Here is an 11,027-nt window from a genome sequence, read left to right as displayed (position 1 = left end):
GGGAAACGTTGCGGGCATAAACCAAAAATGCTAAAAAAAGGAACGACGATGAAGATGCATGGATTTTTCTGCGCAGGTTGGGAGCAAATGGCAGTCGAGGCTCGCTCAGACGCTTTGATGCAAGAGATGAAAGATGCAGATGAGATGACGATGAGGGAGCGTGTGAGAGAGAGATATGCGAGAGTGGAAGGGAAGCCGGTAATGAATCGCAGACAGGCAGTGAGTGAGTGGCGTGGAAGCGATGAGAAGATGGGAGACGGAGAAGGCTCAGATCATGTTACCGTTGACGCTAATCTCGAAGCCGTCGCCCTTTTGCTTAAGGGCCTTCGCCAGCATCATCTCACGCATCCAATCGATGCGCTCGTCGCGGTTCTTCACCGCAAAGTGGTGCGTCTTGCCCGTGCCGTCCACACCCTCCACCGCCGCACCGCCACCACCACTAACGGAGCTCTCGCGCTTGCGCAGGCGGGCGGTGTGCTTGTCCTGCGGGACGAGCTGGAAGCTGAACGCGCCGACCGGGTCGCTCTTCTCGCGGGCGTGGTGCGACGACGACGAGACGGCCGTCTTGAAGGCGGCGGTGAGCCTGGACGCCGACGACGACGAGGCGGCGAGGCTGGAGCAGGCGATGGCGTAGTCGTCAATGTCAATGTACTCGAGGGTGCGGTCGACGGCGGCGACGTCCTTGTGCATGTTGAGGCGCGTGCCCTTGAGGGTGAAGTAGCCGTCCTGCCACTCGCTGCGGAGGAGGCGCGTCTTGCGCTTCTTCATGGGTCCCTGGAACGAGACGCCGCTGATCGGCGCTGCTGCGGCGGGCGTGGCCGTGGCGCACCTGGTGATACCGCCGCCCGGAAGCAGAGAGGGCGTGCTGCTGCTCGCGTTCCGTGCGACGTCGTCCTGGCTGTTGTTGTTGTTGCTGTTGTTGTTGTTGTTGTTGTTGCTCGACGACCACGGGTACATGCCACGAGGAGGCGCCTGGAGCGGCAGGCGTCGCACAGCACGCTGTCGTGGCGGTGACGAGGATGACTCTTGGGTGGGAGACGGTGTGCGCGGCGATGATGAAACGCGGGCGGCGACGACGGGGACGACTCTGTGCTCGTTGACGGACGGCAGGATGGGAAACGAGGGTCGGCGGTACGAGGCGCGAGACTGGGAGCGAGGCTGCGGCGGTGGCGGTGACGGGTCTCCCCTCGAGGAGGCTGCCACGCGATAGCCCATGTCGGGCGGCACGGACTGCGATGCGTCCCGGGCGACTGGGCCGAGGGCCACGGCGGTGACGGGCACGTCGCGCTCCGAGAAGGGCGTGCCCCAGCGGTAGGGGTTCCTGGGCGTCTCGAGGTCTGGCGATCTTGGGTCTGCCTTGTCCATCCTGTACGGGACGAATTTGTGCGAGTTGCTGCGCTGGTGGTGGTGCGACTGTTGTTGATGTTGTTGTTGTTGATGTTGTTGTTGTTGTTGATGATGATGATCTTGCAGCTGCTGAGCGACTTCCTCCTGCACCTGCGGTGAGACCTGCTGCAGAGTCGAGGGACGTCGGGGTGCTGTCGAGCAACGTTGCGCCTGGACGTTGAGGGGGATGGAGAGCTTGGGTAGGCGACGCAAGCCGTGATGAGGCGCCTGCGGCGTGACCGCCGTCGCTGGTGCCGCTGGTGGCTGCGGTTGTGCGACGACGAGCTCAAAGGGAGGGGTGGGCGGCACCTCTTCTTGGTTTAGGGATGACGACAAGGACGACGACGCCAGCGACGACGAAGGCAGCGCGTTCTTTGTTGTGCGCTGGAAGCTGAGGAACTGTCGCACATTCTCCTGCGGATCCCGACTCTGTACGCCGCGGAGCGACGCCTCGCGCAGGTACTGCAGAGGCGGCATGCCGCCGGTGCCCAGAACGTCCGACGACGCGACCAGCGACGGCGCGGCGTCGGAGAAGGGTCGCGGGGGAGGCGAGGGCAGCAGGTCCTCGTTGGGGTCGATGGCCCGCGCCGTCGCCGGGTTGCCCGCGTCGCCGCAGATGAGTACCCGGCCGGCCGCGCTCATGTCGACGTGCGGGTTGAGACGCCGAAAGTCCTCGATCAGACGCTGCTGCTTCCGCCACTTGCTGCAGTTCTCGCCCTTGGAGCAGCTGTGCGGCTTGGGGATGACCTGCTCGATGCCGATGATGGACACGGACTCGTACGGCATGATGTTGTCGCCGGCGGCGGCGTCCATGTCATCGGGGCTTCTCCGTCGCTGTTGCTGCTGCTGCTGCTGTTGCTGCTGCGGTGTGCGACGCTTCGAGGCGGCCGCCCCGGTCTGGTGGTGATGCTGGTAGTGGTCCTGCTTCCGCTCCTCCTTGCGCACCTCGCGGCTCGGCCTGTCTTCAATCGGGGTCGAGGGCCGCGACTCGTCGTCGTTGTCGTCGTTGTCGCGGCCATGCGCCGCCTTTTGCGCGCTGTCGCGGAGGCTCTGGATCTGGTGCCAGATCTTGGTGCGGATGCCAAAGGATGGGATGTCAAGCTCGCGCAGGTCCTCGAACTTGAGCGTGATCAGGATGGGCCCATTGATGTCGTTCTCGATGAAGCGGTCCGCCACGGTCACCTCGATGCCCGAGTCCAGCATGGACTGCGCGACCATCTCCGGCGTCCAGGACACGAGGTCGGCCGTGTCGAGCTCCTCCCGCGTATATTGGAACGGCCCGACCTGTGGGAGCGGCGGGTGCACGGTAATCTCACCGAACCCGCGCGGCTTGGGCGTGATGGGCGACATGCCCAGGATGGGCGGGTTCTCATCCGGGACATGGTGGTAGTAGCCGTAGTCGGAGACTGTAACTGTGTGGAACAGGTGAGGGCCATTCGGGCCCTCGATTTGCTTGGGTGAGTGCTCATGGTGGCTCGACCGAGGCGTCACGGCCTCTTCAAAAGAGTCGAGGGTTGTTTGTCCCGACTGAAGTCGCGATTAGCAGACAAGTCTCGGGTGCGAGATGTGCCGTGCGGAAATGGACAAAACTCACAGATTGGAAACTGCCGCGGGGCGAGCTCTCCTCTTCGGCGTCGGTCAGAACCGTCTCTTCCTCGTCCCAGTCAGTATCGACAAACTCCGTGGTGACGGAGGTTGGTCTGTACTGCTGCGAGTCGTTGATCAGGTTGAAAAAGGTGTCCTGCGGTGCAGGTTTCTGGCGCATCTCCGAATATGTCCGCCTTGGGCCGGACCGGATTTCTGCGTACTCCTGCGAAGCAGTGTTAGTCAAAACGAGGCGCGGACATCGCAGGTTTTGTTGTCGTCATATCTCACCATTGTTCTCGCTCGCTTCCCGTTTTCAAAGGAGCTCTGGAAACTCTATTTCGGACAATGACCTGAATACCCAGAGCCCAAACTATATAGAGCGGATGGGGGGGGCTTATGCGGTGGTTGGGGGATTTGCTGTCGCCAGCGGTGAGACAATTTCTAGGCTTATAAGCCGGCTATATTTCAACAGCTGGTCGTGAGACTCAGATGTAGAAAACAATTTAGGGAAAAAAATTTAACAAAAATCTCGTGAGAGATGTATACGCTCTGCAAAAACTCGGGAAGGAGGGCCAGGAACAAAGGCCGCGCGAGAGGCCCACGGAGCGTTATGTATGCCACTTAGAAAGCCATCCATGGTTGGATCTTCTCAACTGGACTGTCACCGCTGTCTGGAAGCGCCAGAAGAAACGTTGGGGGTGTGAGAGGGGGCGGCATAAGGGTGTGTGACAGGCCACTTCCTACTACGTTCAGTATGTACATGCTGCAGCGCGAGTCCGCCAGTGGTGAACAAGAATAGAACCAAAGTTGACAGGCATGCCAGTTCAGTCCAGTGGACGTAACAAGACACGCCCCAAAGCGCCACACCCTCGTGGGATGGGGAGGACGAAGAGAGAGGATGGGGAGGACGAGGAGGGGTCACAATGTGAGGGTGTGCTGTGTGTACGGAGCACCTCCGGAGCACGAATACAGCGTGCGTCCCTGTGCCGTGTCCCTGGCAGGCACGCACGGCACATTCACGATGAACCTGCTGGTACCTTTCAAGTACCAGTATGGACCTGGAATCACAGCGGCACCAGTCAATGTAAGAAGAAGCAGGAAAGGAAACGACGCCTCCCTCCCACCTATTGGGCTAGTTAGCACTTTTCTTGGCCGGCCCCCAGACCCCGCGAGGGGCCAGCATGGACAACCTCATTGGTGCAAAAGCGGCATGTTGGCGCTGGTGCGGCCCAGGGTACGGCGCGAGGAGGAAGGCCATCATTGGGCGATGCAAAAGGGCCTGCAGGCAAGTGGCAGCGGCCCAGACCACTTCTTGGCTTGTCGAATAGGGATCCCTGACCAGTCTGGGTTTCGTCGTTCTGTCTACGGATACTAGGTGCGTATAGCAAGGAGGACGTATGTATGGATGGACTTGCTTGATGCATGAAGATGGTCGGGCCAAGTGGTGTGCCTGCATGTCGATGCCGCTCACGATTTGTGCTCCGTGCCAGTCCGGAGTTACTGCACATATCCTTGGTGTATGATACTGACTAGTATTATGGGAGACAGGCAAGACAAAAAGCCTTGTTAGCTCCTGGAATACGAAGTAGGGCCGAGTGTACGTCGACCGTGCAAATATTCCGGGGAGTTGTCGTGACGGAGCATTGAATATGGAGGAGGCCGGAGTAAAACTATCCCATTATTATCAGTATTATACCCTGCTGCACGCCATTTCTGTCTCTACGAATTACAGGGTATCCGTTGTCTGTGCCATCAACGGCGTCCGCACTTCGGCGACCGCCCTGCCCTGCTCCCCGCCTCTCGACTTCCGGATCCCCCCCGGCAACAGCCCTCCTTTTTTTGTTGATTTTTCCCCTCTCATGTTCAGCATTAATTTGTTCTGCAATGGCCTGCAGACCTAGATGGTTACTTGGGTCAAGCCATTGTTGCAGTCCACAGGCGGGGAGGCTCGCCAAGTGAAAAAAAAGAGTCCACAGTCAGTACCACTGCCCACTCACACCGGGTAAGGTTGGCGAGATAGTTGCTTTACTAATTAATTAGTGTCGGCATTATCATGGTTGCAGAATAGGCCGTTCTAAAGAGCTCGCATGCAAAACTGCCGTGTGACAGGCCGACATGAGGCTCGACAGCGGCCCCAGCAATGGGTATCCGTACTTGCCGCCGCCTTGGTCTGTATATATAAAAAGGTACGGTCGGAAAGGTCGATTCTTTCAAGAAAACAAACATGGCCATACCAGGGGCAAAGAACAAGCATCCTTTCTCTAACCGTTTTTCTCGATTCAAAGGCTGTTGCCCAGCCTTTCCCGCTCCTCCTCTCCACCCCTTCCGAGACCCCATATCCGCTGCCAGTTATTGTCTGGGGGGGGGAGGCTGAAGTAGCGGAATGAGCTCCGTGGAACCCTCCTTAGCTACCCTACCCTACCCTACCCTACCTACCTACACCAGCGACGGCCTCAGAAGCAGGTTGATAAAGGTTGGCCTGGAGGAGGGGGGAATCAAAGTGGCAGGTTGTACGAGAGGGAAGAAAAACAGCCAGCAGGAAGTCATCTTGCAGCGATCGGAAAGGCACAATCTCTGGCTCGCGTTGCACGGCATGCTCTCCCTTTTGCAGGGAAATAATTAGCGACAGCTGCAGCTGACAGGTAAGAATGTCACTGGGCGCCGGACACGGAGACGGCGACGGGAAGACGACGGACGGCAAAGCCAAGATTCATTGCGGCGAGCAAAGAATTGATTGCCACTGGCCAAAGGCTCAGATTCTCTGAATCAACCCGTCCAGACCGCGATTAATCAATCCGACTCGAGCGCATGTGTTTCGTTTCCCGACCCCAAAGAATCCTTCTGTCTAAGACTTGAGACTGGCTCAACGCTTGCCACATTGCAAAAGAAAAGACATATTTGTGGGTGTGAAGCAAAAAAATCCTACAATTTTGCTCGTCAGCGGAAAGAAAGAATTTCTCTGCATGTATTGTTCCTCCTTCCTGTGGCGGCCTTGGTTCAGCTGCTGGCGATCCTGGTGCGTTGTTCTACACATGACTTACACCGCAAGCCTCATGGGCAACCCGCAGCTGTCACGTTTGCGCCACAGCCGTCTGCGCACATCCATCTGCGACGACCACGATCCAAAAGATAGAGAACAGGGAATGCACCGTATATCCTACTCTCGGTCCGGATATTGCTTGATCAATGAGATAGACCATTTTTCGCGGGGCTTTCTGAGAGCGGCGGCATTCCGAAAGGCATAACTTGTCCCTTGCTATTTTCGCCCTTCCGCGACATGCATCAAGTTGCGTTCTAGTATGCTTGTTCGAGGCTCCACACCGGCCACCAGTGAAGGAAACAAGAGCGTAAAAATGTCGCAAAAGAGCTGCAGACAGGGGACCTTTTTCCTCCTTGCCCTTGTCATGAGCACGATAGAGACAAAGAAAGACGGGAGGCGGGAAGGAAGAAGATGAGGAGATGGGGAGGGCAGGGGGTGTGTTTAAGCCCGCAGTGGGCCAGTGGGTCAACGCTTCTCCCGCACTGTATCACACTGTCTCTCACTGTACTTTGCCTGCCTCAGTCCTTCCCCTTCTCCTCACTCAACAAACAGCCAACCTACTAGCTTCAAGGCCTTCCTTCGGCATTCACATAATGATTTCCACCTCCAACAACCCGCAACCCACACCTCCTTCAACGATGCTCACCCCATCCAACCCTTCATTCTGCCTCTGTGCAACGATGCTAACTGCTCCAACAAGAACTAGCAATGGTAGGCCCTGGTCCTGGTCGACTCCCCCGTTCTTCCCCTCTCTATCTCTCTATGCCGTACGGGATAGTTGTCGCTCTCTTCTCTTCCCGAGCACTATCCTCATTGTGGTCTGGCTTCTCTATCTACCTTGCACGCCGTTTCAACGCCGTCTCTTGGTCGAGACATCCCCTTGACATCCGGAATTACAGCGTAGCAGCCTCGATCGACGGCTGGTCGTTCTTACACACAGGCCTACCAATCCAAATACACGCCGCCAATTCTTCGCTCGTTCGGCATCCGCGGTGGCAAGGCGTGTGTGCTGTCAGAAGCGGGTGTAACATGACACCATGAAAGAGGCAGGGTTTTTTTTCTTGTCCAGGGTCAAGTGATCAAGTGATGCCTGGGCAGCCAATTTACCATCATGCCCAATCGACAAGCAGCGACGAGCCCGCTCCTTACCATTGGCAAAAGGCATCCTGCCAACCCGCTAGTTGCAAGCCACGCCGGCCGCCGTCATCCTGCATGGGACAGATTGCCGGCCTTTTGCAATTTGAACGAAAAAGAGCAGATTTACTGTGGAGTGCAGAAGGCTGGAGAGCAGCCATGTTGCTCGCTTGTGGCTGCTGTTGTCGAGCACACCTTGCATTGCACCCTTGCTGCGAAGCGAAGGATGGATCCATGTCATGGCTTTCGCTGTCCGTGGTGCTGCACGGTGGCGCTCTCCTCACTAACTAGTCTCGGAAATCAATCGTCTTGATCATGGCAGAAGACCCATCGCATACTGCATGCTGCGGTGCAGAGGAACGCACATCCGCCTACATACAGTACACACTAAAGTATCAGGCCCATCATCCTTCCTGTCGAGGTCGAATCAAAATGAGTTGCAGATCCTCACCGACTTGTTCGGAACGGTATTTGCGGCGTCTTGGTTCAGCCCAGCAGCATGTCTTGTGATAACCTGCAGCAGCCTTTTTCCGGAACGCATCGCTCCGACGGAAGAGCACATCATGGCGCATCATGGCCTTCAGCTCACAACATATCTGTAACAACGCCCGCGATTTGGGCAGCCATGTATGCAATGAGCTGCTTTGAAGACAAGGATGAGCGGCGACAGATATCCTCACGGTCCAGGCCGCCAACCCCCAGAGCTAGCGTTGTTGGTGAGCTGCTAGCAACCCTCCTTGAATGTGTGGTTGGTTCGTCTTCGCCATGCTAAAATGGCGTCGGAAACGCTAGGGTCTTTGGCCGCTGCGATAAGCTACAGAAGCCATCACCGGGCTCGGCAAGACACTTCCCCGCCCCATCACACTCCTCTCCCCATGAACCGAGCTAGACCCCGGTCGTTATTAGCTTGGATGCTCGGATAGCTATTATCCTGGCCTTCTGGGATGGTCCACAACTCGCCGAAACGAATAAGTCATCCATCGCAAAACGGGCATACAGTATAGGCGACAGGTTGACATGGTAATACCAGAACATGAAAGGCTGTGAGAAAAAGAACAGCCGAGGCCGGTGTCGTATTCACAGACGTCATTATGCCACCACACTCAGTAACACAAGTCGCAAAAAGCACGGCGGCCCGGAGCATATCCCACACAAGGCAGCGAGTGCGGCGACAAAGGTCCACTACACCATCTTGCTATCTCGACCCTCAGATCACTAGTTTATCAAGTCTCCTAGATAACTCAGCAGATGAACAAAGCTTGGCCGCACAGAGAATTCGCTCAGCCTCGAAGAAGACGCCGTGGCACAGTGCGGGCAGATGGTAAATGCAAGGCTGCTGGACCTGTCTGTGTTCATCGACATAAAGTGCGTGACGACAACAGCCTCATCGGGTGATGGCAACCTGCGACGAGGAAGTGTCGCTTCATACCTAAGGCACCATTATTATTGAATGTGAATTGTATTACACAGAAACGGCCGCGACATTTCCGGTCCTGGATGAGTGTAACTGGACCTGCACACGGCCGCCGCCCCTGCTGCTGCCCACGTGGATTGGAACCTTTGGTTCGTCTCCTCTTCTTGCCTAGCCCACGCTGCAGTCTTTTCTTCTCGAGTATTGGTGGCGTTACGGAATTCTGACCAACCAACGTGCACCCGACACTCTACAACTCCCGAATGGCCACACCGGCAAGTCAAGGAGGGGTTGAACAATTCTGACTCCCAACTGGTCCTATATATATGCAACCACACCAGGACGGATGTGGAGAGGGAATGGAGTCAGAGGCTGCGTCGCACTGGGTTGGCTCGATCGCTTCCTCGGCGCGAGCCACTTTAACTTAATGGAGAGCAGCCAAACGGGGGGGAAAGCTATCGAAAAAAAAAGATCCCCGAACAACAGCGGAGGTATCAAGCTCCAAAATACCAGTCTGTGCAAGCCCACCGTCCTCATAGGGGGGCCCTTGATCCATCGTGACGGCGGGCTTGTAGGTAATGTCAGAAAAGCCGGCCAGCCCCGCCTCGAAGACCTCTTTATCTCGCGCAGACCGCTCGCTGACGATGAGACGATAACATGGCTGGGCTGTGGGAGTCGAGAAGGAAAGAAAAGAAGCACAATAACGCCCCGGAATGTTGTGCAAAGGTTAACTAGCGGGCACACAAGAGGAGCCATTATTGAGTAAATGTGACCAGTCTTCGTCTGGTCTCCCGTGTGGACGCCAAGTCAACGTACACAAGAAGATCTCGGATGGGAAAAGTTTCTTGCATATGGAGGACATGGTTTCAACGGCACCAGAGGCGAGCCAAACTGCATGCGGCAGGACGGCAAAGAAGCGTAATGGAAATGGTTGCGAGCCACATTGTGACGAGTCAAGACACACCGTTAATAAGGAAGAAGCCAGCCACGGCTCTTTGGCGTCGCGGCTGAGAAAAGCGGCTTTTGGCTTGAGACACGGCGGACCAGTACAGATGCGAGTTTGCCAGCCACGGCGCTCAAAGATGGTGTGGATGGCCCATTGTCCCGCAGCCACAACGGTTTGACCCTTGCGAAGAAGGGAGTGGCGTGCATATAAATCAAGGGAACCAAAGTGGTTGCGGCCTCTTGGCGGCCGTTGATATCGATTGGCCACAGAAGGTAATCTATCACTTTTTGCATGTTTGCTTTTTCTCCTCGCGTGGCTTTTGTCGTTGCAGTGCTTGGCTTTTTTTCTTTTTACTTGGGACGATCAACCGCAAACAGCCTGCGATGCGACGTTGATGAGTGGCCGGCGTCACTGGCGGCGCCAGTCGATGCGGCTCTCTTCTTCTCGACCAGACCGGCCGGTGCACTATACGGAGAGCGGCACAGAAGCTAACTATCCAGTCGATCATGCAAGTCATGGTGGCACTGCAGGGCGATGGGGGCGGAGGTGCGAGCACGGACGACAATGCTGGCCGTGAACTTTTGTTGAGTTGGTTGTTCAACTTGTGCAGGGTAAGCAAAGAGGTTGAGGAATCTGGCGAGGTCTGGAGGGGCAGCTTTTCTGGTCAACCCTGGAGAAAGAAGGCGGTAAGCCACGCGTGGTGGCGCACACTCGACTGATGCAGCGAGTGACGTCTCTGGCAAGCCGAGGAAGAAGTTGGTGCGAGTAACGTCGTCGGGTAAAGACATCACGTACCGGCACGTCTTGGGGTTCACAACTGGGCCAGAGGAGAGGAGACAGGCGCTGTGGGATGGCGCCGAGCTCTTGAGCTTGATGGATGCACGCATGCAACCTCCTATGGGATGCAGGCCCGATCTCGGTGGTTAAATCACATGGAGACAAGACCAAAGTCGATCTACGAAGACGGTGTTACGTGAATTCACCCGACTGCGCCAGGGCGGACAATGCACCCCTCATTCAAATACCAGTGAGGAAGCGTGAGCGTCGAGTGCTGGTGGAGTTTGAACCGGCAATGGAAATCGGGGCCGGACGAGCATGAAAAAGAGGGCGAGAAAAGGGCCGGTTGGCTTGCCGAGAAAGGTCGACCTGTGATAAGAGGGGGAGATACATAGGAGCGCTCAAGGACCGTGACAGTACAGTGCCGTGATGGGTACATGAGACTGATTCGGAGCTAGTATTTAGTCCAAGAAAAAGGGGAGATGTGGGATAAATTAAAAATAGAATAGAATAGGGAGGGGAGCGTGTAAGCGCCGAGTAGCAATGGCGTGAGGACTGGAAGTATCAGTATGGGAAGTGTGGTGTGAGGGAGAGTCGTGTATGGGCTGTGAAGGTGTGAGGTAATTAGCCCAAAATAGATACCGATGGTCAGGCATCGAGCTAGTACTGACTGTAGTTGCTAGTTGTACTCGGACTGCGGGGAGAAGGAAGATGGCAAGGTCTGTGCAAAAGTTGCAAAGCAAGAA

General features: G+C 56.3%; 1 protein-coding gene across 1 annotated transcript; it reads right to left on the bottom strand.

Annotated features, from left to right (window-relative positions):
• Positions 1-267: 267 nt before the first annotated feature.
• ISF_00913 (SAM and PH domain-containing protein) lies at positions 268-3,264 on the bottom strand (the record flags this gene model as incomplete). Its single annotated transcript, XM_018844520.1, has 3 exons — positions 268-2,913; positions 2,981-3,196; positions 3,262-3,264. 3 exons carry the CDS (start codon positions 3,262-3,264, stop codon positions 268-270), a joined length of 2,865 nt encoding a protein of 954 aa, XP_018708970.1.
• Between the last annotated feature and the right edge of the window lie 7,763 nt (positions 3,265-11,027).

The sequence above is a fragment of the Cordyceps fumosorosea genome (assembly GCF_001636725.1).
Source record: "Cordyceps fumosorosea ARSEF 2679 chromosome Unknown scaffold_1, whole genome shotgun sequence".
NCBI lineage: Eukaryota > Fungi > Ascomycota > Sordariomycetes > Hypocreales > Cordycipitaceae > Cordyceps > Cordyceps fumosorosea.
Note: the sequence above shows the minus strand (reverse complement) of the source record. Positions and strands in the feature narration are given on the sequence as shown.